At 46.7% G+C, this 23,424-nt stretch overlaps 2 protein-coding genes across 3 annotated transcripts in view; one reads left to right on the top strand and one right to left on the bottom strand.

Annotated features, from left to right (window-relative positions):
* Positions 1–17,959, top strand: DDX27 (DEAD-box helicase 27). 2 transcript variants are annotated; one of them, XM_042930716.1, is made up of 21 exons: positions 1–180; positions 1,898–2,044; positions 2,702–2,761; positions 3,013–3,178; positions 3,723–3,763; positions 3,890–3,976; positions 4,638–4,743; positions 6,202–6,375; positions 7,003–7,153; positions 9,546–9,645; positions 9,817–9,958; positions 10,838–10,991; positions 11,834–11,915; positions 12,015–12,192; positions 13,352–13,458; positions 13,677–13,779; positions 15,655–15,749; positions 15,844–15,967; positions 16,502–16,589; positions 17,598–17,672; positions 17,799–17,959. In XM_042930716.1, the coding sequence occupies exons 1-21, from the start codon at positions 88–90 to the stop codon at positions 17,815–17,817; spliced, it is 2,292 nt and encodes a 763-aa protein (XP_042786650.1). In that variant the 5' UTR covers positions 1–87; the 3' UTR covers positions 17,818–17,959. The 2 variants fall into 2 exon arrangements, with proteins under 2 accessions (XP_042786650.1, XP_042786649.1); XM_042930715.1 differs by having other exon boundaries at positions 2,699–2,761.
* A 1,399-nt stretch (positions 17,960–19,358) lies between these two features.
* Positions 19,359–23,424, bottom strand: part of ZNFX1 (zinc finger NFX1-type containing 1) — a 26,565-nt gene continuing 22,499 nt past the window's right edge. Inside the window, exon 14 of the mRNA XM_042930714.1 lies at positions 19,359–22,843. Coding sequence (XP_042786648.1) covers positions 20,402–22,843 — 2,442 coding nt within the window. The 3' untranslated portion in view covers positions 19,359–20,401. The remainder of the gene's footprint in view (positions 22,844–23,424) is intronic.

Below are 23,424 nucleotides of genomic sequence, written 5' to 3'. Positions count from 1 at the left end.
ACATGCGCAGTGGCGACGAGGAGGTCTCGGGCAAGTTAAGGGCCGGCCTGCGCGCGAGCTGGTTTACGGAAGTGGTGCTGCGGCAGCATGCTGGCAGAGTTGGGTTTAATCGGGACCATAGGCGAAGATGACGAGGTGCCGGTGGAGCCTGAGTCTGACTCCGCGGACGAGGAGGAGGAGGTATGAGCCTATCTGGGTTCGGGGCGCTGCGGCGCGCATTCATATTTCTGTCACTGCTTCCTTTCTCCATGCTTCTTCAGGCCCTTGCCCTCAACTCCTCGGCGACCTCCTGCCAGACCGGCAAGTGTCCCTGGAAGGGGCCCCAAGATCTTCTTCAGTTTGCTCGCCACTAACTTTTCATCACCTCTGCTCCGGTGCCGGCAGCGTGCTGTGTCGTCTTGGTGAACTCAGTGTCCATCACTGACCTCATGTTGAATCCATGCCCTGCGTAGTAGAGACCCAGGGGCGAGGCCAGGCCTAATTCCTGATCAGGGATTCGTTCATTAAGCCAGTATTTATTGAACACTTACGTGTGCTACACCTGGTGTTAAGCGTTCGGGACACAGCAGTGAACAAGATGGGCAAGGACACCATTCTCCTGAAGCTCATGTTGGGTGGGACGGTTACAGACTTTAAGCACCATGGCAGTTAAAAGAGGAATCGTGTCACGAAAAAGATGCTCACCCTTCAAAGATCCAGCCTGGGTGTTTGCCCCATGGTGGCCTCATCTGCCTACAGACACCTCCACTTGAGTGACCCGGGGCCTCAACAAATTCAGCACCAAAGTTTAACTCTGGGCTCCCTCACCTTGCCAATCTGCTCCATCTCAAGCCAGAAACCTGGGTGTCAACCTTGACAGCTTCCTCCTCACCCCCCTCCAGTCTTGTGCAGGCTAGCTCAAGACTCTCTCTTTAGCTTCTCCCCCTTCCTCCAACCACACTGCTCCCACCGTAGTCCAGGCTACTGAGACCTTGTGCTTGGGGACCTAGCATCCTAACATATTTGATCTCCAGCTCTTTTCTTGCCACCTCTCTTGCACCCTCCTCCCCCAGGGTATTCTCTGCTTAGCAGCTAGAATCTTTTTATTTCTTGAATGTAAAACTATCATAAAATGATGATGCCAAAGTTGATGTATGAAGTTGATATATGATACCGCTATCGATAGTTAAACTGAGTATCCAAGAAATGATATGCAATCATTACTACTAACAAAGTTTAGCGTGAGAGTTCTCATGAAATTATTTAACTCAAGTAAGGAAAAAAAGTCAGCATAGCACTTTTTAGTTCTTGGAAGCCATCGTTCAGCCAGTCTTCCTCCCTTTCCAGTTTTCACATGTATGGGTTTTTTGTTATTGATTAAAAATTTTTTTTTTAATTTTAGAGAAGGCTTGAGTGGGGGAGGGGGCAGAGGGAGAGAGAGAATCTTAAGAAGGCTCCATGCTCGGCACAGAGCCAGATGTAGGGCTTGATACAATGACCATGGGGTCATGACCTGAGCCAAAAGCAAGAGTCAGACACTCAACTGACTGAGCCACTCAGGCGCCCATTGTTACTGATTTCTAACTTAATTGAATTGCAGCAAGAGAAAGTAATCTGTGTAATATTGATTCTTTGAAACTTTGAAGATTTGCTTAAAAGCCTCCTATGTGATCAGTTTTTGTACCTATTCCATGTTTCTCCCGAATACACATTCTATAATGGTGGGTGCAGTGTTCTCTACATGTTCACTGGAAAGAAGCTTATTGTACTCTTCAGGTTTTCTACAGACACTTAATTTTTGTCTGCTTAACCTATCAGTTACTGAGAGAGCTGTGTTAAAATCTGCCACAATTGTAGATTCCTGTTCTATGCTGTTTCATCTCAGTACCATAGTCACTCTGTTTCTCCCTCTTCCCAGGGGCCCATTGTACTGGGCAGAAAGCAGAAAGCCTTGCAGAAGAACCGTAGTGCCGATTTCAACCCTGACTTTGTTTTCACTGAGAAGGAGGGGGCATACGATGGCAGCTGGGCCATGGCTGATGTCATGAGCCAGCTCAAGAAGAAGGTGAGAACTGACAGAGATAGGCAGTTCCAGGCCTGGTAGAGTTGGACAGTAGGTTTCGGAGTCTAGCCTGGACCTCACTGCCTTTTGCCACTTGCTTACATTCAACAGACACTGGAACTCTTGGAAATAAACATGTGGGGTGGGGAGAAGCAGTCACAAATAACCCATAGTCTTGACTAAAACAAACGTGTAAAATATTGCAAAATAGGTGTATTACAGACTAGTTACAAACACATGAATTGATCCACAGATGATGTTTTAATGTATCAGAAATATCTTATTTCCTTCATTAGGAAAGGCATTCTCTAAAACCATACTGAAAAGGGGAAAAAAATCACAAATTCTGTCTGATTGGCATGGGGAAGGGTTTTTCTAAGTAGCATTCAGATACAAATGTGACATCTCTTGGTAATTATATTGTTGTAAATAGTAAACACCTTCTAAAATATAGATGTTCTTGGTTCCAGGTCAGGATTTTTCATAGTTGACTATTTGTTATGTTTGTTGTTCTTGTTGTGAATAATCTGCAGATTGATTAATCTGTCCAAGGACAGACAAGCCTTTTCTGTAGTAACATTTGAGACCCAACCCTCAGAGAAATCTTGCTTTGTCTCTTTCCCATATGTGTATTTCTTTTTCGTCTATTTTTATCAGCAGAGGGCGGCTACTACATTAGATGAGAAGATTGAGAAAGTTCGCAAGAAAAGGAAAACAGAGGTGAGAAAGCAGAGCAGGTACTTCTGTGTGTAGTTAAGCCCTGAGCTTTACCCTCAACACAACCCCACCATCTTTCTGTAAGTATGAACTGGAGAACGTCTGGTGCAAGGCTTCTCTTTGTCTGTGGTTAATATTCCCTAAGAATCCACATAGTGTTCTGCCCAGGCTGGAGAGCATAAGATTGCTCTTCAGAGGTTCTGGATTTCCTGAAGTTTTGTAGTTGCCTTGCTTTATTAAAATATTTTTTCCAGGATAAAGAAGCCAAGTCTGGGAAGTCAGAGAAGGAGAAGGAAGCAAAGGAGGGCTCTGAACCGGAGGAGCAGGAAGACCTTGAAGGGAAGGATGAGGAAGGCCCAGAAGATGAAGACTCAGAGACTGATTACTCATCAGCTGATGAGAACATCCTCACCAAAGCAGGTGGATGCTACAGAGGCGATGTCAGAACGGGGGGCAGAAAGTTGGAAAGGGTCTGCCTTTCCTCTGTAGGATTTCCTATGTTCTTCTACACAGTTCCATTTAAGATCTCCTTGTTAAACTCCTTCTAGCTTCTCTTTTTTCTTGGGATTTTGTTATGGTTGTCGTACTATGCAGGCAGACTGTACCCTTTTCCCCATCCCCAGCCCCACACAGCTGCTGGCACCTCTAAGATTCAGACCTATTTGGGGTGATAGGTCCCCCACATCCCACCTCAGATGGGCCCCGCCATGAAATGGGTGCTCTGTAATTATTTCTTGCAGAAACGAGTGCTAAAATATGATAATATGGCACGGTGGTCTCTGGAACTTGCCCGGTTTGCTGCTTGGTGTCCTCACCTGTGAACCGAGGCTAATGACAGTAGCTCCCTCAGGCTGTTGGGTAGATTCAGTGAGGTGTCCACATAAAGCACTTAGGGCCGCATCTAGCAGATTGTACATGCTCAGTAAGCACAAGCCCTGATTGTCAGCTCTGTTTTTCTCCACAGATACACTCAAAGTAAAGGAGCGGAAGAAGAAGAAAGGACAGGTGCGTATGAGCGTGGACAACAGCGTGCAGCTTATTTTTGCATCCTGACTGGATTTCTGAGGCCAGTTAGTTTTCTTAGGCCCATTTTGCTGAATTCTTGGTCCATCTTTTGATTTCCTGGTGTAGGAAGCAGGAGGATTTTTTGAAGATGCATCCCAGTATGATGAAAACCTCTCCTTCCAGGACATGAACCTTTCTCGCCCTCTTCTGAAGGTATTGGCTTCTTTTGGCAACCATGGGATTATTGCAGTCACCCTTAACTAGGCTCCTGGCCCTAAACTGGGCTCTTTGCCTCCCTGAATTCTGTTGTCCACACAACTGCCAAAGAACCCTCTTAAACAAAAAGTTCCCTTTTGACTTGTAAGGCTCTGCTCCTTCTGGTCTCCTCTGATATGTCTCCTCACTCTTTGGCCTCCTCACTGGCCCTCAAAAAGGTTAGGTGTCTTCTTCTCAGGGTCTTGGCACTTACTGCTCCCTCTGCCTGGAAGATTTTTTCAGTAATCTTGTTGGGGTGCTCACCTCTTTCAGGGTTCTACTCAGTGTCCTTTGCTCAGTGAGACATTCCCTGATCCTACTGTAAATTGTCCTCCTCCCAAGCCCCCTTGTCTGCTGTAGTTTTCTCCATAGCATTTATCTCCATATGGCATGTGTTTCTTTCTGGTCTTTTTTTTCCTACCAGATTGTAAGATTGCCAAGGTGGGGTTTTTATTTCTTTGGTGTAGTGCTGTGTCCTCCATGCTTCGAACAGGCCTCCCACACAATAGGCACTTGATAAATGCGGAATGAATGGGAGGGATTGAAGCAGTCACCACCTGCTTGTTTCATGCTGGGACTCCTCCTCCCCCTCCTGTGTGACCCTGTCTTTTCTGTTCAGGCCATTACAGCCATGGGCTTCAAGCAGCCCACCCCGATTCAGAAGGCATGCATACCTGTGGGTCTGTTGGGGAAGGATATCTGTGCCTGTGCAGCCACTGGGACAGGTAAGAGGAAGAGGCAGAAGGAGGGTGTTCAACCTGCAGCAAGGGTCTATGTTGATTTACCCAAGGGCCACCTTTGCTAAATATGCAAATATAGGGGCACCTGGGTGGCTCAGTCGGTTGAACGTCCAACTTCAGCTCAGGTCATGATCTCACGGTTCATGAGTTCGAGCCCCGTGTTGGGCTCACTGCTGTCAGCAAGGAGCCCGCTTTGGATCCTCTGTTCCCCTCTCTCTGCCCCTTCTCTCTCTCTCTCTGCCCCTCCCCTGCTCACATCCTCTCTCTCAAAAATGACTAAATATTAAAAAAATATATATAAGTATAAACTGTAATGCAGTAACACTGTATATTCTGTTTATTAATTTCCTTTAAAAAAAACCCTCAACATTATATTTTCTTATTTTTAAAAAATGTTTATTTATTTATTTTGAGAGTGAGAGCAGGGGAGGGATAGAGAGAGACAGGGAGAGAAAGAATCCCAAGCAGGCTCCACTCTGTGAGAGCCCGATGCGTGTCTCGACCCCAGGAACTGCAAGATCATGACCTGAGCCAAGATCAAGAGTCCGGTGCTTAATTGACTGAGCCACTCAGGTGCTCCTACATTTTCTTATTTTTTAAAATACTCTTCATTTTTAAAAAATGGTTGCATGGTATTCTATTATGTAACTATTTTTACTCTGCAATTAACTGCACTAATATACAAGGTTGTGATGAACACTTCTTTCATAAAATCTTCACTCCTGTCACTGGGGCTTATGTATAAATAACATGACCTTCATCAGACTCCCCTGAAATCTGTGACCTGTGAATATCCTATTAGGGTATCTCTGTGACCATGACTTCTTGTCGCTGCTCTAATGGGAGTAAGGATTTTATAAAATGTGTTCATCACGGTGTTTCATATCAGTACAGTTAATTATAGAGTAGAAACAGTCATGTGATAGAATATTATGCAACCATTAAAATAAACGTATTTAAAGAAACAGGAAATACATTTTTTTTTTAAAGTAATCTCTACCCCCAACATGAGTCTCTTAACTCACAATCCTGAGATCAAGGGCTGCATGTTCTGCCAACTGAGCCAGCCAGGCACCGTTAACACAGTGCTTTTTTTAAATGGGGATTACTGAACAGAATACATAGTGTTATTGCATTAAATTTGTCTTTTTATATTTCTGTCCATTCAGAAGAATATTGGTAATATAGATACCATTATGTTGGTGCGTTATCTCTGATTGGCTGAATTGTGGGTGATTTTTATTATTTTCATATTTGTTTTTGTACTTCTCAGATTTTTTACATGGATGCTGTGGTTTAAAACCAGAAAAAAAGCTTTATGAAAAAAAAATTTGCTTCATTTCCTCCTGAACAGATACGTAGGTTTTCTGGGCTCAGGTGAATACCTGAATCTTGAAGGGACTGAAGCTCCCCTCACTGCTTTGCTGCTACCTTTTCCCGCAGGTAAAACTGCTGCTTTTGCCCTACCTGTCTTGGAGCGTCTGATCTACAAACCCCGCCAGGCTCCTGTCACCCGCGTGCTCGTGCTGGTTCCCACCCGAGAACTGGGCATCCAGGTGCACTCTGTAACCAAGCAGCTGGCTCAGTTCTGCAACATTACCACCTGCCTGGCTGTGGGTGAGTGTCTGGCTGTCCCTGAGAGACTGTGACGTGGTGGCGGGTGGGAAAGCCTTCCTACGATTAAACCCACTGAAAAAGCAGACGAGGTGTTGTCAAAGTAGATAGTGGGCGGGGGGGGGCTTAACTGAGACTTAACCAGCCTTAAAAAATGAAACTTCCAAGATTTGGGGCAAAAAAATTTTCTTGGTACTAAACCAATTTAGGATGTAATTTTTGGTTTGTATGAATAAAGAATCAAATATTTGGGGCAGAATATTTCTGATAATGTTATGTGATAACTGTTCTCTAACGGTTCCCTTCCCTGTGCAGGGGGAAGTCAGAGGTAATGTAGAAAGCATTAGTTTTCACAGCAGCTGCTTCTGTCAGTCCTTGTGTGTTTGAATCCACCTATTCTGAAGTGTCTTCCTGTCATCATCTTTTTTCACACTTAGCACAGTTGTAACGTAATGATCTGCCTCTCCCAGTGTCTTTTAAATCCACACGAGCAGGGCCTTTGCCAGTCTTGTCCTCTGCTCTTTCCCCTGCATCTGGGATGAGACATGGCAGGTGGCAGGGCCCAGTCAATACCGATGAACCACTGACCGAATTGACCACCTGTGGGGGGGGTGGGGCTCTTCTCTGCAGGGGGCCTGGATGTGAAGTCTCAGGAAGCAGCTCTTAGGGCAGCGCCTGACATCCTCATCGCCACCCCAGGCCGGCTCATCGATCACCTCCACAACTGCCCTTCCTTCCACCTGAGCAGTATCGAGGTGCTCATCCTGGATGAGGCTGACAGGTACACCTGGAATGGTGAGGCCCCAGGTGCTCTGAGGTCCTGTGGCCACCACATTATTCTGCATGGATCTCGCCATAGCCATGTGTGCGATGCCAGTTTAGCCGCTCACATTTGGACCTCTGTTCCTCATTAGCCTGGATTATTTTGCTTTTTTTCTCTCTCTACAATGTGATGGTGAAGAGGGAGGATAGATCAGATTCTGGCTTTGCCGCTTCCTGAGATTTGGAAATATAAGTGAGGGATAAGAATAAATACCCACCAAGGGGCGCCTGGGTGCCTCAGTCAGTTGAGCGTCCGACTTCGGCTCAGGTCAAGGTCTCGCGGTTCGTGGGTTTGAGAACCTCGTGGGGCTCTGTGCTGACAGCTCAGAGCCTGGAGTTTGCTTTGGATTCTGTGTCTCCTCTCTGCCCCTCCCCTGCTCACGCTGTTTCTCTCTCTCTCTCTCTCTCCCTCTCTCCCTCCCTTTCTCTCATATGGCTCCCATCTGCTTACCTCTTTCCTTCATGACCAAACAGAATGAACCTCAACGAACCGGACTAATGATTGAGGTGGAGGCAGGGGAATGAGGCGTCTGTTCAGGTTTCCTCTCCAGTTGAAGCATCTCCAAACTAAACAGGTCCTGAACTGAACTTCTGACCCCATATGCCCCTTCCTCTCTCTTCCCATCTCAGTGCTTGGCAGGCCTGTCTTCCAGTTGTCCTGGGAAGGATTCTTCGCATCATCTGTGTTCTCATCGTCCACCCACAGAGCAGCCATTGGGAAGTCCTGTCAGCCCATGAAGGGGCTTCTGCACTTGCTGTCCTCTCAGCTTGGACTGAACCTTTACTTCCTCAGGTTTCTGTTCCAGCTGTTCCTTACTGGAAGAGCCTTTGCTGGTCCCTATAACACTTCTGTCTTCCATTCTCTGAGGCGTTACACCTTTCCTACCTCCTACATTGTCACCCGAATGGTTCTGTGGTGGTTGTGTCCCTCCTCTCCCCTGGAACATATTTGTGAAGAGCTTGTTGCTCTACGTCCAGGATTGTGTCTGGTATCTAGCAGATGCTTGGTAAGTGTTTATTGAATAATGGATTAAATCCCCCTGAGCAAATGAACCATTCTTGAGTCCTGAGGGAGGTAAAGGAGATCTTTCTAAGCAGAGGGAACATGATCTGATTTAGGTTTTGAAGGGGAAGGGAATTGTATTAAAAAGTGTTAATGTCTAGAGGCGCCTGGGTGGCTCAGTCAGTTAAAACGTCTGAGTCTTGATTTTGGCTCAGGTCATGATCTTGCAGTTTATGAGTTTGAGGCTTGCGGTAGGCTCTGTGCTGACAGTGCAGTGCCTGCTTGGGATTCTCTCTCTCTCTCTCTCTCTCTCTCTCTCTCTCTCCCCCCCTCCCTCTCCCTCCCTCTCTCTCTCCCTCCCTCCTTCCCCCTCCCTCCCTCCCCCACTCTGTTCCCCAGCCCTCCCCTGCTCTCGTGCGTGCACACACTCTGTGTCTCTCTCTCAAAATAAATAAATGTTAAAAAAGTTTTTTTAAATGTTAAAGTCCCAGAAGACCAAGAAAGGCTGTGGAAGGGTCTTATTAAGGCAACCAAGGACCATGACAGCTAAATGTGGTACCTGATCCTTGACTGGAGCCTGAGCTGGAGGGAGAAACACTGTAGAGGATTTGTTCAGTTGAACAAATTGGAATTAATGTAATTCTATACTGATTAATATTATCTACAAGAAGAAAAAGGTTCCTTTACAGCAAAGAGAACTGGCAGGTCCCACCTTAATCATGTGATCAAAGTCACGTCAGTGACTGTGTCTCCAGATGGAGAGGGAGATGCACAGCCGCATCCCTGCACGTTCTCGAAGCGATGAGTTATTGAATCAGGTCACTGGGAAATAATCAGACAAAGACAGAATGTGACAAAGCTTGAGGAGACTTTTCTGGATGAAGGGAGACCAAAGAAACATGACAGCCAATGCAGTGTAGGAACTTTGGTTCCTGAACTGAAAACATAAAAAGACAGCTATAAAATGACATTTTGGGGATAGTTAGGGATATTTCAATATGGACTGTAGTTTAGACACTACTCAAACACTTCAACGTTTTGGGTGTGATAACGACATTATGATTATGTAGGAGAAGGTCCTTAGGGATTGTGCACTGAGATAGCTGGGTCAAGGTGTGGTGATGTCTGCAACTTATAAATAGCTCCGCAAAAAAAAAAAAAAAAAAAAAAAAAAAGGATAAAACAAACGTGGCCAGATGATAGTTCTTAGTGAATCTTGGTGAACGGCTAAACCAACAGTACTAATTCATAAGTCAATAAATGAGCCTGCAACGTAACCAGTTACAACATCACTGCAACAGATGCAAGCTCAGTCCATTTCTCTTGATTCCTTCTCCCTGCGTATCAGGATGCTGGACGAGTACTTTGAGGAACAGATGAAGGAGATCATCCGGATGTGTTCCCACCACCGCCAAACGATGCTTTTCTCAGCCACTATGACGGACGAGGTGGGCCTCAGGAATTCTGCTTGGTGGGGTGAATGGAGGGGTGCAGAGGACCCTGCCTGGGCTGCAGCGGGGGGCCTGGGGCAAACATGGCTTGCCTCCACTGCCTCCTCCTCTCCCCACCTCCCTGCCTCCTGGCAGGCCAGTGAGCATTCCTGTCTTTGTGCTGGGCAGGTAAAAGATCTGGCTTCTGTCTCCTTGAAGAATCCTGTCCGAATATTTGTGAACAGCAACACAGATGTGGCCCCCTTCCTGAGGCAGGAGTTTGTCCGGATCCGGCCGAATCGGGAAGGGGACCGGGAAGCCATCGTGGCAGGTGAAAGCCCAGGGTGCCAGATTCCCTTGGCCTTGTGGGTGGCACACTCTAGTGGTGGGGTGTTTCCTGGCACCTCCTCTCTCAGGATCCCCTGACTTGTTGCATGGTACTTCTGTTTATTTATTTGCTCTGCCACTTGGGCCACAGGTCCTTCCTCCCCCTTTTCTGTCACCTCACCTCTTTCCTGCTGTCCAGTCCTCCTTCGGTCCTGCTGAATACATAGCTACTTCCCCCACCACCACCCCTCTGGCCCTTGGTTCAAGCTACTGCCTCTCTTGCCTGAATTGTTGGCAGTGGCCTTGTACTTGGCTCCTACTCCCACTCTTGTTCCTTGGTAATCCTTTCTCCACACTGCTGATCATTTAAAGTGATCATTTACTAGTGAACATTTGCTCATGTTACCTCCCTATTTACAACCCTCTGGTGTCTCCCCATCGCACTTAGACCACAATCTACACTCCCTAGCAAGTCCTGTATGGCCCTCTGGGACCTGGCCCCTGCCTGCCTGGAGTCCTCAGCCTTGGTGCCTTTGCTCATGATGCCCAGCCATGCTCTCCTGCTTTCGTTGAAACCAAGTTTGTCTTGCCTCGGGGCCTTTACATTTGCTCTTTCCTCTGCCTGAAATCTTTCCCCAAATCTTGTACTTTGTCATTCAGCCTAGTATCACCTCTTTAGAGAGGCCAGCCCTAAAGCTGCCTCCCTGTCTTGCTTTCACTCTCCCACAGCATTTATCACACTTGGGAATTGGCTTCTCTTCTTCTCTGCCCTGGAACATGAGCCTGTCTCCTCCAGTGCCAGGCACAGCAGCCACTTCATAGGTGAGGGAGTGGGGAGTATGTATTGGAGGTGGCTTCCAGCTCACTCTTCTCTCCTCTCCAGCTCTGTTGACAAGAACCTTCACTGACCACGTGATGCTGTTCACCCAGACCAAGAAGCAGGCCCACCGCATGCACATCCTCCTGGGGCTCATGGGGCTGCAGGTGGGCGAGCTCCATGGCAACCTGTCACAGACACAGCGGCTGGAGGCCCTCCGGTAAACTTCGGGGGCCTGAGGCTCCCCTCCATCCTTCAGAGAGGGCTCTCATTTGAAAGGGGGAAAATCCCACACAGAGGTTACGTTAGAGCAGTAGCATGGAATGCAGATAGCACGACTCCCTCCTTCAAAGATTTTAGTCTCACTGCTGTAAGGCTGTCTTAGACACATTCAGAACTCCTTGTAGTTCCGCAGATGACACTTGTGCCCTAGGATTGAGTGTGGGAACTGCTGAGGGGGCCACAGCAGAAAAGTCTGACTTGGGAGGACATAGCATGTGTCTTGTTCTTTATAGGTTTTCCAGAGCAGTGGGCATACCTGGGTCTGATAGAATGAGATTTGGAATCAAAGCCAGCCACCATTTCCTCATCATTTACTTTGCTGTGCCCTTTGTTTTTCCATGTGTTTTCTTGTTTAATTCTCATAGAATGGAGTCATGCTGGTAGGCAGGGAGAAACCTTTAGAATTCTCCACCTATCCCCATAGATCATAGGCAGCTGAAAGTTATTTTTATAAAGAAAGGCTGTTTTGAACGCGGAAGACATTTGCATCTGCTACTTCCTATAATCTAGCTCTGTGGTTCCTGACTTTCATATTTGTAGAGTTGGGGCTTAAGGTGGTATAAACAAAACTACATTTGTTCTGTGTTACAGGATGTTTAAGGTGTTGTGTGAAGTATTAGATGGTCTGACGTTTAGGATCTTGTTCAGATGGTCACTCTGACCATCTATACTTTGCTGCTTGACTCCAAAGGGATTGGCATTCTCTCTGCTGGCTCAGGCTCCTGCAAGCATTTTTGGGCTTAGGTATCCAAGTGAACATCTGTTTGTGGCTATTTCCAGGCGCTTTAAGGACGAACAGATTGACATCCTTGTGGCCACAGATGTGGCAGCCCGTGGACTTGACATTGAGGGGGTCAAAACGGTGAGCAGCCCGTATCTTCCTTGAACTTTTGGTGGGAGTCTTTGTGCCTCCTTGTGTCCCCTTTCCCTCCAACTCCCAGGTCTGACTTTGACCTTCCAGGTAATCAACTTCACCATGCCCAACACCATCAAGCATTATGTCCACCGAGTGGGGCGAACGGCGCGGGCTGGCAGGGCTGGGCGCTCAGTGTCTCTGGTTGGAGAAGAGGAGCGGAAGATGCTGAAGGAGATCGTAAAAGCCGCCAAAGCCCCTGTGAAGGCCCGGATACTTCCCCAAGGTGAGCAGGCACCACTGCAGCAGCTTAGGGTGGTTGGGGTGGGCAGGGCAGGGTCCTAGATCGGACTCTGTGGGACAGAGCTGGAGGCAGAGGGTAATAGGTGAGAGCAGGTGCCTTGCGGTCAGGAGTCAGATTTGAATCCCAGTCCTGCCCCTTCCTTGCTGAGTGACCCTGGTCCGGTCTCACCTTGCCTCTCTGGGCTTTGGTCTCTCTCTATGTGAAAGGAATAATGACAGACTTGTGCCCTGAGTGCCCCACTCTTAGGTTATTTTCCATCCTTTGGGAAGAGAGGGCTTCATTTTGGGGTAAAATCCTTACTTATCACCCTCCTTCCTTTCACAAGGGGGCAGAGGGCAGCACTTCTATGTTTTAGATATCTTTCATGCTTTTCCTTCTCCTCTGTAGGGGTCATATAAAGCACATCCTTTCTAAAAATTGTTTTTTAAAGTTATAAAAATAATATATACTCAGTATTAGAAAACAGTAAGTGGAAGAGCTCACCATTAGCATTTGGGCCACATCCTTTGAGACCTTTATTCCCTTCACGATGTCTTTTTCCTCTCGTTTTCATTTTCACGTCATTCATTCTGTCAGCTAACAGTTCCTGGGACTACCAAGTGCCTCGTGCTGTTTATTCTAGGTATCAGGGATATAGCAGAAAGCAAAACAGCTGAGACTCTGGTGGAAAAAAGACAATAAATCATAGATGTGATCTAGCATGACAGACAGGAGGAGAGATGCTACTTTCGAAAGCTGTTTAGGAAAGGCCTCTGAACAGATGGCATTTGAGCTGAGGCCTGAATCAGGAGAACGAGGCAGCCGTGAGTGCTCTGGAGACTGTGTGCCCAGCAGAGGAAAACAGGGCAAAGCCTCTGAGGCAGCAGACTTGGTGTGCAAATTAAAGTGAAGGAAGAGCCAGAGGGCCCAGGGCACAGTGAGCAAGGTGGAGATAGGTGCTCAGAGAGGTAGGTAGGGGCCACGCTTAGGAGTTTGGATTATTCCAAGAGCAACAGGCTCTTGTGGGGGGGGGGGTTGTTAAGCAGAGAAATAACATGTAAAAAATCCCCATTTTCTGTTGTCACTAAATACACATATTGTTTTCATCAGTTACATAGTACTTATCCTCAGCTAAAAAATTGTTTTGTTCCCTTCCCTTGAGATGTCATCCTCAAGTTCCGGGACAAGATTGAGAAAATGGAGAAGGACGTGTATGCGGTTCTGCAGCTCGAGGCTGAGGAGAAAGAGTTGCAGCAGTCGGAAGTCCAGGTGTGGCCGCGTGGAGGGCTGTGGCCCACAGTACAGTGCAGAAAGCCGACCACAGAGCAGAGCCCACAGCCCCTGCCGGCTCTGCCCTTCCGAAATGCTGTGTCTGCCAAACGTTATCGGAGCCCCAGACATTTGCAGGCAGCGGCTTCTTGCAGCTGCCATGTTACGTATCCTCAGATGTAGGTTTCACGGCAGCCATCTTTTTGCTGTTTCCACAGATCAACACAGCAAAACGGCTCCTGGAGAAGGGGAAAGAGGTGCTGAACCACGAGCCTGAGAGGAGTTGGTTCCAGACCAAGGAAGAGAGAAAGAAGGAAAAAAGTATGTTGGAGAGGTCCCTCAAAAAGCTAACCACAGAATTATCCTGGAACCCAGCAATGCCATTGCTAGGTCTATTCCCAAAAGAACTGAGAACAGGGACTCAAATGGATACTTGTATGCCAGTATCCATTAAAGCATGATTCACAATAGCCAAGGGTTAGAAGCAACCTGTGTCTGTCAGCAGATGAACAGATACACAAAACGACAGTACGTGGTACAGCCGTAATGAAGCTGATACGTGCTGCAAGGGTGAACCTTGAATACATGCCAAGTGAAATGATCCAGACGCAGAAGGACAGATATCTGTGATTCTGCTTATATGAGGTACCTAGAGAGGCAAATCCATAAATGCAGAAAGTAGAATAGAGATTACCAGGGGTTGTGGGGAGGGAGTTACTATTAATGGTTACAGAGCTTTCATTTGGGATGATGAAAGAGTTACAGAAACATCACGGTGATGGTTGTGCAACACTGTGAATGTAATTAGTGCTACAGAATTGTAGATGTAGAATGCATAAAAGGGCAAATTTTGTGTTCTGTCCTTTTTGCCACAATTTAAAAAAAGTAGGTCGGGAAGATATTTATATGTATTCCCTACACTCCCCCCTTTTTATCACACAAATGAATTCAGATTTTTCTACACCTAGTTTCTTTTCTTTCTCGTTTCTTTCTTTTCTTTTCTTTCTTTCTTTCTTTCTTTCTTTCTTTCCTTTCTTTCTTTCATTTATTTTGACAAGAGAGACAGAGAGAGAGTGGGGGAGGAGCAGAGAGAAAGGGAGAAAAAGAGCCCAAGCAGGCTGTGTGCTGTCAGCACAGAGCATGACACGGGGCTCAAACCCACAAACTATGAAATCATGACCTGAGCCGAAACCAAGAGTCAGAACACTTAACCAACTGACACTTAACCACCCAGGTGCCCCATATGCCTTGCTTTTTCCACTTAATTTTGTAGCTTGTATTTTATACAGGTACGTACCTAGTTAACTTTTTTTTTTTTAATGGGTGCACGGTATTCCATCACGTGGGTAGATTATAATTTATTTAATTAGTTTACTGTCGAGGGACACTGAGGTTGTTTATAATTTCTTGCTGTTGTAAACATGTAGTGAATAACTGTACAAATGCCCTTTCACAATTAAGCAAGTATATTTGATTTGCAGGATAAATCCCTGAAAGTGAAACTGTAGGTCAGAGGGTGTGTGTATTTATTATTTTGTTAGGGATTGCAAACTTACCCTGCTAAGAGGTTGTATCCGCAGTTTAAGAAATACCACCTATATTTGATGGGACAAAAAATTAGAGTGTGTGTACGTTAAGTTTCTGTGTTAAAAATAGTTATATTGTGGAAAGGTCTGGGACTGTAAGTGAACCAAATCATCTTTCATACCAGGAGGTAGATAATGTCTCAAATGGGTTGAGGAATAGTGCAATAAGCATGTGATTTAGTGAGATTACCACTTGGTGGAGGTAACCACCAGGAGAGGACATGATTTGCTGCTTCTCATTTTTTTTTTTTTTGCTGCTTCTTTTTGAACTCTTACATACCAATTTAAAATATGTGCACGTCTTTAAAAAAAGATACAAAAGGGGCGCCTGGGTGGCTCAGTCGGTTGAGCGTCCGACTTCGGCTCAGGTCATGATCTCACGGTCCGTGAGTTCGAGCCCCGCGTCGGGCTCTGTGCTGACAGCTCAGAGCCTGGAGCCTGTTTCAGATTCTGTGTCTCCCTCTCTCTCTGACCCTCCCCAGTTCATGTTCTGTCTCTCTCTGTCTCAAAAATAAATAAACGCTGAGAAAAAAAAAAAAGTAAATTGCTTTAAAAAAAAAAAAAAAAGATACAAGAGTACCGGAAATCTCATGTTGTCTCCTCATCCTAGTTGCCAAGGCTCTGCAGGAGTTTGACTTGGCCTTAAGAGGAAAGAAGAAGAGGAAGAAGTTTATGAAGGATGCCAAGAAAAAGGGGGAGATGACAGTGAGTGGCTTTCCCTTTGGAGTTGAGTCCCTGCCCAGTGGCATGTGTCAGGGCTTCCTGGTCTGTTCCATACTCACATCATCCTTCTTTCCAGGCAGAAGAAAGGTCCCAGTTTGAAATCCTTAAGGCACAGATGTTTGCTGAGCGGCTGGCCAAGAGAAATCGCAGAGCCAAGAGGGCCCGAGCAATGCCGGAAGAGGAGCCAGCAAGAGTCCCCGGTAGGCAGATGGGACTGCCTGGTAGGAGGCTTCTCCCTGAAACTTGTACTTGTGGTCAGGGAGAAAATTGGAGGGATGATAAGACCCTGTAGTTTTTGAGTAATGAGTGTGCACCAGTGTGTACAGCTGTCCAGTTTTGGGTTCCCAAGTGGGGAAGTGACCCCATGATTAGTGGGGACAGCTAGGATTTGAACCCAGGCATTTCTGACTCTGGAGCCTATGTCCTTACAAACTGCTACTTGGAGGAGTGGGTCAGGGTAGAAAGAAGTGAAGTCAGTCTTTCAACCCATTTCACATTTCAGTGGTTTTTACTTTGGGATTCTGCAGTCGTCCTTTGGAGTGGTTCTTCAGATGTGGCACTTCTGAATTCCTCATCTCTTTTTTGCTGGCACCTGATTGATGTCTTGTTTCCATGTCAGTAAATCACCAGACCAGAGCATTCACTGAATTTGGAACCATTACCCTGAGCTTAAGGATTGGATTTGGGAGCTTAGGCCAAAGAGGACATAGGTAACCTGTTCTTTCTCTGCACAGCCAAGAAACAAAAGCAGCTGAAGAAATCTGTATTTGATGAAGAACTTACTAACACAAGCAAGAAGGCCTTGAAACAGTATCGAGCCGGGTAGGGTTTTAAGTCATCATGGGGTTCTTCATATTATGATTAAAGCTATAAACCTTCTTCCTCCTTCTGTGCTCCCCAATTCCCATATACCTGTAGCTTTATAATACTTAATTTTAAGGGCTCTTGTCTGACACCTTCCCCCCTCCACAGCCCATCTCTGGATCCCAGAGTGAGAATAGGAGGAAAGAATTAAGGTCCTCCTACCTTGGAGGAGAAACAGCATATTTCTGGTTCAGAAACAGAATAGCAGAGGATCCCTTTTTACTCATAGGAATGTGTTATACACACCCCACCCCAGGATGGGGATAGATTAAGCTTCCCAAGTAGTTTATTTTTGTAAAACTAAAAAAAAAATTTTTTTAAGTTTATTTTGAGGGAGAGAGAGCAAGCGAGCAAGGGAGGGGCAGAAAGAGAGAGGGAGAGAATCCCAAGCAGGCTCTGCACTGTCAGCGCGAAGCCTGATCTGGGGCTCAAACTCGTGAACCATGAGATCATGATCTGAGCCAAAACCAAGAGTTGGACGCTTAACTGAGCGACGCCAGTGCTCCAGTTTTGTTTTGTTTTTTTTAAATGTTTTAGTTTCTAAAAATGTTTAATTTTTGAGAGAGAGACAGAGTGCTGAGTGTGAGCAGGGGAGGGGCAGAGAGAGGGGGAGACACAGAATCCAAAACAGCTCCAGGCTCTGAGCTGTCAGCACAGAGCCCGACGTGAGGCTCGAACCCACAAACTGTGAGATCATGACCTGAGCTGAAGTCAGAGGCTTAACCAATTGAGCCACCCAGGTGCCCCAATTAGTTTTAGATGCATGAGAAGGGAGTCTTTTTTTTGGAGCTGAGCCCTAAATTCCACAGTCCCATATTTAATCAGGGGAAAACACTACGTGTAGAACCTCAGGCCCTGAAAATAATGCATTAGTGATGCCTCATGTGGGAGCAGGCGGTAGGGGTTATGGGACATCATCTGTCTTTCTAGCAGCCATTTCAGCATCTTACCTTCTTGAACCCACAGCCCCTCCTTTGAAGAAAGGAAACAGTTGGGCTTGCACCACCAAAGACGAGGAGGAAACTTTAAATCTAAATCCAGGTAATATTTGCAGTTTTGGAGGGCCAGAGGTTATGACTGGGATTGGAGAACAAACCTTTCATGGGAAAGCTCCACCTTGTTTCTGTCTTTGGGGGCCAGTCTTCACTCTGCTGATTTTCTTTGTAGGTACAAGAGGAGGAAGTAGCTGTGGTGGCCTGGAGTCCGTGGGGCAGCCCTTAGATCCCTTCCTTATGGGAAGTCATCCTGGCTTGGTCTCTTTTCTCCATTTGTAAAAAAAACTTTTAAAGATTTAGTGTGTCATTTGTACATTAAAAAAGAAAAAAAGGTTGGGAGTGGTGGTGATATGTAGAGCTATTTCCTAAGCATCCTTGTGAGTCAGCCAAGGCTCACTTCTTACTAACTTTCACACAAAGATACCAGATGGGGGAGTACCTGGTTGGCTCAGCTGAGGGAGCATGTGACTCTTGATCTCGGGGTTGGGAGTTTGAGCCCTATGTTGGGTATAGAGAGAACTTAAATAAAACTTAAAAAAAAAAATTACACGTTAAAAATGTGTGTACGTGTGTATATATAATATATACTATACACACACACACACACCCCAAATAGAGGAAGTATATTTTGGGAGAGAATAAACCGATCTGAATTGTAGATTTTATTCCTCTGTCTCTTCCCTCAATATAGTCTACCCCATATACTTCCTATACATCTTATATGCTTATAGAGGAGTGGATGTGGAGGATGTTCTTGCTAGAAGTTCTCTTGATGTGTCCTAAGACCTAAAAGCTATCATTTAGTGACCATCTGCCATGTACCAGACGTTCTGTGTACTGAGCATGTCTCCTTAAATTCACTACACCCTGTGAGCGAGGTAGTTAGCCCCATTTTGCAGATGAAGAAGCCAAGGGAGTAACTTTCCAGAGTTACACTGTTGGGAATTCAGGTTTTTGAAACCAGGGTCTACCTGAACCCATACTCTGACAGACTGTGCTGTGGAAGTGCTACTGGAGAGACGGCAGCTCAAAGGGACCGAAGGGATGAGTTAGCTCTTTGTTGCAAAAACCAGCTTTTACCCTGTAGAACAGAGGTTCTCATCCTTTCTCAATCATAGGTTCCTTTGATAATGAGAGTGAAGGGATCCCCCTTAACAAAATTGTATGTTTGTACTCTGTCCTATAATTTCAAGGAGTATACACCTCCCCACCACCAGCTCAAAAATTTTAATAGTTACCAGTAGCACATACCCTTGAGATTAAAAGTGTGTTCGAAGCTATTCATTTAGGCTGCACCTAACAGTCACCAGCAGAGGGTTCCATTCCAGTAAATAATGGCACACATGCATGATGGAGTAGGGTTCAGGCTCCTCATATGTATATGGTTACAGAAAGGTCCCCAAGCTAAGTTGTTGGGTTAAAAAAAGCCAAGTGCAGAGCTGCGTACTTTTTTTTAAGAGTTACATACATTGTATATGTATAGCTTACCTCTGGGAGGCCTCATGAAGCTGTTAACAGGGTTGGCTCTGGGAAAGCAAACTTCAAGTTATGCTTTTATACAACAACAACAAAAAATTCTTTTTACCATAAGTACAGAGGACTCACCAGCTAAATAAAAACTCCGTACCACGGAAACCAGACTGGCCTCCTCGTAGGCAGTGGCTCCATCCCCATCCTCATGGTCTCAGGCTGCCTGAGCTGTTTCTAGAAGTTGACAAACATGGACCACTGATTTTCTCAATCATCATTTTTATTAATTGGCTTTATAGGCTAAAGTGCATAGTAAAGACAAAAAAGGAAATGCATACATAGGAAAAGGATATTTTTCTCACCAACATTAGAAAGACCTGAGATGCCTAAGTGTCTGTTCTAGGAACACTGGACTGAGGGAGTATGTATGCAGGCAGCAGCAGGCCTGGGGGCTGGCTTCTGGCATGGGTCTGGGGCCTGCAGATGCTGCTGGCATGCTAACCCTGCCCAGGCAAAAGCTGTAGTAGTGTTGGGACAAAAGGTCACACTTTGGATAGGTGCTGCTGGTTTAGTTCCATTCAGGGCCTTGGGGAACCAGCACTGCTACTGAACTCCTGCAGGCAAAGAAACCACCATTCCAAAGTGCCAGTCACAGGAGAGGGTATGAGGGATCACTCCTTAGCCTGGGCCTGCTGCAGAGCCCCCAGCTGTGGGTAGTCGCACTTTCCCACTCTGTGAATATGTAACTGGGTCAGGGTTAGTCACGAAGTCTTTGTCTTATCACATGCCTCCGTCTCCGGGAGTGAGGATGCCCCAGGAGGAGAGTGGGAGGGATTTTTGTGCTCCTTGAAAGGATAAGCAGTTCATAAACAACTCCTCTGGGCCTCTGTTTATTGGAATTAAAGTTAGTCTACAAGTTAGGGCCTGGCAATTAGAATGAGTCTGCTTCACTTGAGTTCATACTCTGTGCCCCCGGAGCACTGCAGAAAAAATATGAGTCAGGACCCAGAGATACCAGTAGGTAGCCCTAGGTGGAAGCCCCAAACATGCTCCAGAGAGCCTGTCCACTAACTTGCAGGAGAAAAAAAGAAGGTATCTGTTAACTTTGCTCTCAGTTCTGGAGGTAAAGTGCTTATTCTAGCGCAGGGGAAATCTAGAAACAAACGTGGGCAATCCCTAAAAGTGGATCCTTAAATAGGTACTAAGACTAAAGGACAATAATAAAAAACAAACTTCGGTTCCTTCGTAAGGGAGCCGATCCCAGCCAGGTGGTGGCTAGGCACAAGGCAGCGGTGCACCATCTTCCTACATCATCCTCCGGATCTCCTCAAAGTTCATCAAGTTGTTGGCCGTGTCAGACCAGGCAGGGTGCTGGGCTCCATCCATCTCAGAAGCAAGCTGATTGCTCCTTTCCAGAGTATGATTTATGCCCCCGATCACCTCCTTGCAGTCAGGACATGTGCCCCTCTGCATGGCTCCCCCACAATCGCTAATCACGTAGATGTGACCATTGGGGCACTTGAACCAGTGGCCCCGAGGATAACCCATAGCATTGACTATCTGCACTCGTTCTTCCTCTGAGATGCCCAGGCCAGAGCAGGGAAGAATGGTTTTCAGAGCTTCCATCTTTTTCTGCACAAACTTTTCATCCTCCTGGGTGAACTTACATGTTCTCTCGAGGATCTTCCGGACACTGTAGACCTCTTCTGCTGTGCTACCTCTCAGCTTCCCCTCTGCTATCCTGCAGCGGGACAGGAGGTTCACCAGGTATGTGAGCCTCTGGATTTCACTTTGGAGGTCATCCAATTCCTGGCTGGTAAAGCTCAAACGCTTCTTGGCTAGCCAGTCATGGACCTGCTCTAGTCGACTCCTCACTCTCTCTTGTTCTAAGACATGCACCTTTTTCAGAGAGTCTGACAGGCCAGCCAAGCGGTCGTAGAAGCTGATGTAATTCTCAACAAGGCCCAGGTCCTTCACTGACAGATTCTTCTGGGCCAGCTTCTCCTTTAACATCAGAAAGTCTGTAGGAAGCAGCTGGTGGAGGAGGCTCTTGCTCTCCAGGAGGGCCCTAAGTCGTTCCTGGCTGGTTGCAATTTCCCCTGCTGAGCCCTGAATCTTTTCCTTGACAATTTCAATCTCTTCCAGCCGCCGTTTGATGCTGGTTCCATACCTCAGGTTTTTGCGGATGGGCACCTGGCAGATAGGGCACACTTTCAACTTGATGGCAACTTCATCATCTTTCTGCTCATTCATGTAGAAGTCCAGGGCTTGCACCTCAAAGATGTGGCTGCAGTCTTCTAGCTGCACAAAGCGGGCGTCAGGCTCATCTTCAAAGCCAAAGAAGATCTGGGTGACTTCTTCCTGGTGGCAGACACGGCACTTCTTGGGGCACGGTTCCCCACACAAACCGATGCAGGGGTGGCCACAGGCCAGCAGCTTAGTACAAGGCACGTAGCATGGGGGTCGGTCGCAGGGCTCAGAGCAGAGTTTGGTGCACTGGTAGTGCTGGCAGCGCCAGACACAGGGCTCTACGCAGGGGCTGCACAGTTCCCCACACTTCTTCTTGCACTGGCTGTGGACACAGCGGTTCTGACAGGTCCGTTGGCAGGGTGGGCACTCGCCGATGCACGGCTCCTGGCACTTGTGTGAGCAGATGAGCAGGCGCTTGCAGGGCTGCTGACAGCGCTCATGAAAGCGCCCTTCGAAGCAGCTGTGGCAGGTCCCAGGACAAGGATGCCCACAGTCCAAGATGGTGCCACACTTGGTGGTGCACTTGACTGGCAGGTCATACACGAGGTCTTCCACATTACCACATTTCACCTGCTGGCTGTGCCCACACTTGAGTTTCACGGTGACCATTTCTGAGCAAAACCGCACACAGTCTTCACCGCAGGGATGGCTACATCTGTGCCCACATTTCAGGACCTTGGGGCAAGGTTCTTGGCAGCAAAAATCTGACTCACGCATGGAACAAGGAACCATTTGTTCGTGACCGCACCGAGGAATGATTTTGCGCACCTTCACCTGACAAGGCTGACACTCCTGGAAGCAAACAAGAGGGCACCGGTGCCCGTCTTGACAGATAACCTTCTGGCATGGCTTCATGCATTGGAACTCCTTGTGTGAGGAATCATAGGGGTGGCAGGCACGGGTGCAGACATGTCCACAGCCCAGCCGGAACTCACAGGGTAGGCTGCAGCCTCCTTCGGGCACTTTTTGGAAATCAGAAGCTTTGGATACTAAGGTGTGGGTATCAGGATGGTTCTGGCAGCACAGCTGGAGTGTGCGGCCTATTTGATTGTTCTCTCGAAGGGTATGGATGATCTTGCTCCACAAGGGCACCTTGGCCAGCATCTGCATGTTTCCGATGCAGTACATACCCTTCTTGGCACGGGACAAGGCCACACAGATGCGGTTGGGTATCTGGAGAAAACCCACCTTGCCCTCCTGGTTGCTCCGCACTAATGAGAGGAGAATGATGTCATTCTCTTCCCCTTGGTATTTGTCAACCACATGGACCTTGACGCCAGCAAATGTCTTGGCTGGCATGAGTTTGCGCAGGCAGAACAGCTGCCCCGTGTAGGTGGTGAGGATGGTGATCTGGGAGGGGAGGTACTCCTGGCACAGGAAGTACTTGCACAATTCTACCACAAAGCGAGCCTCATGCTGGTTCTGGTGGCTTTTGCCTTCTTGGATTTCCTGTTCAGGAAAGTTGTGTTCTACAAAGAAAAGGTTGGAAGCGACCCCCTAGAGAGGAAAAGAAATGGTATGTCAGAAGGTTCACTCATGCAGTTCTTCCTATTTTCAGATGTACTGGCCACTGACCCTATTCCGGGGAGAGACTTAGCGAGGCTTTTTGTATACTTTGTACCATAATCTTTAATTCTGGTGTCAGTCACTACTGTATGTTTTCTTTTGGGACCATGGCAAGTAGGAAAATGGATACAGAATTTGTCTATTTTAACTTCTAATACATTGGATATTATAATTTCCAATAGCCATCCATAATCCAACTATTATGGTTCAGCAAACAGGCAGAAGTTATGATGATGTTGAGTGAGCAGCTAACTTACAAGCACTCCACTGTGCTGACTGCTTTTCACACATTATCTCCCTCAAGACAATAATGTAACGAGGCAGTACCCATTATTCTCACTGTACAGAAGATCAGGACATTCAGAATTGGTGTATCACTTGCTAAACAGTTACACAGCTGCAGAGCTGGGATTCAAAACCCATGTCTGTATCTCTCAACTTCTACACTATTTCTACTCTTAGTGACGAGCTTTTAAAAAAGTTGGCTCTAGATCCTTCTGAAAACCCTTTTT

This window comes from Panthera leo, chromosome A3, assembly GCF_018350215.1.
Source record: "Panthera leo isolate Ple1 chromosome A3, P.leo_Ple1_pat1.1, whole genome shotgun sequence".
NCBI classification, from domain to species: Eukaryota; Metazoa; Chordata; class Mammalia; order Carnivora; family Felidae; genus Panthera; species Panthera leo.
The sequence above is the reverse complement of the archived record's forward strand: the minus strand, read 5'-3'. Positions and strand labels throughout refer to the sequence as shown.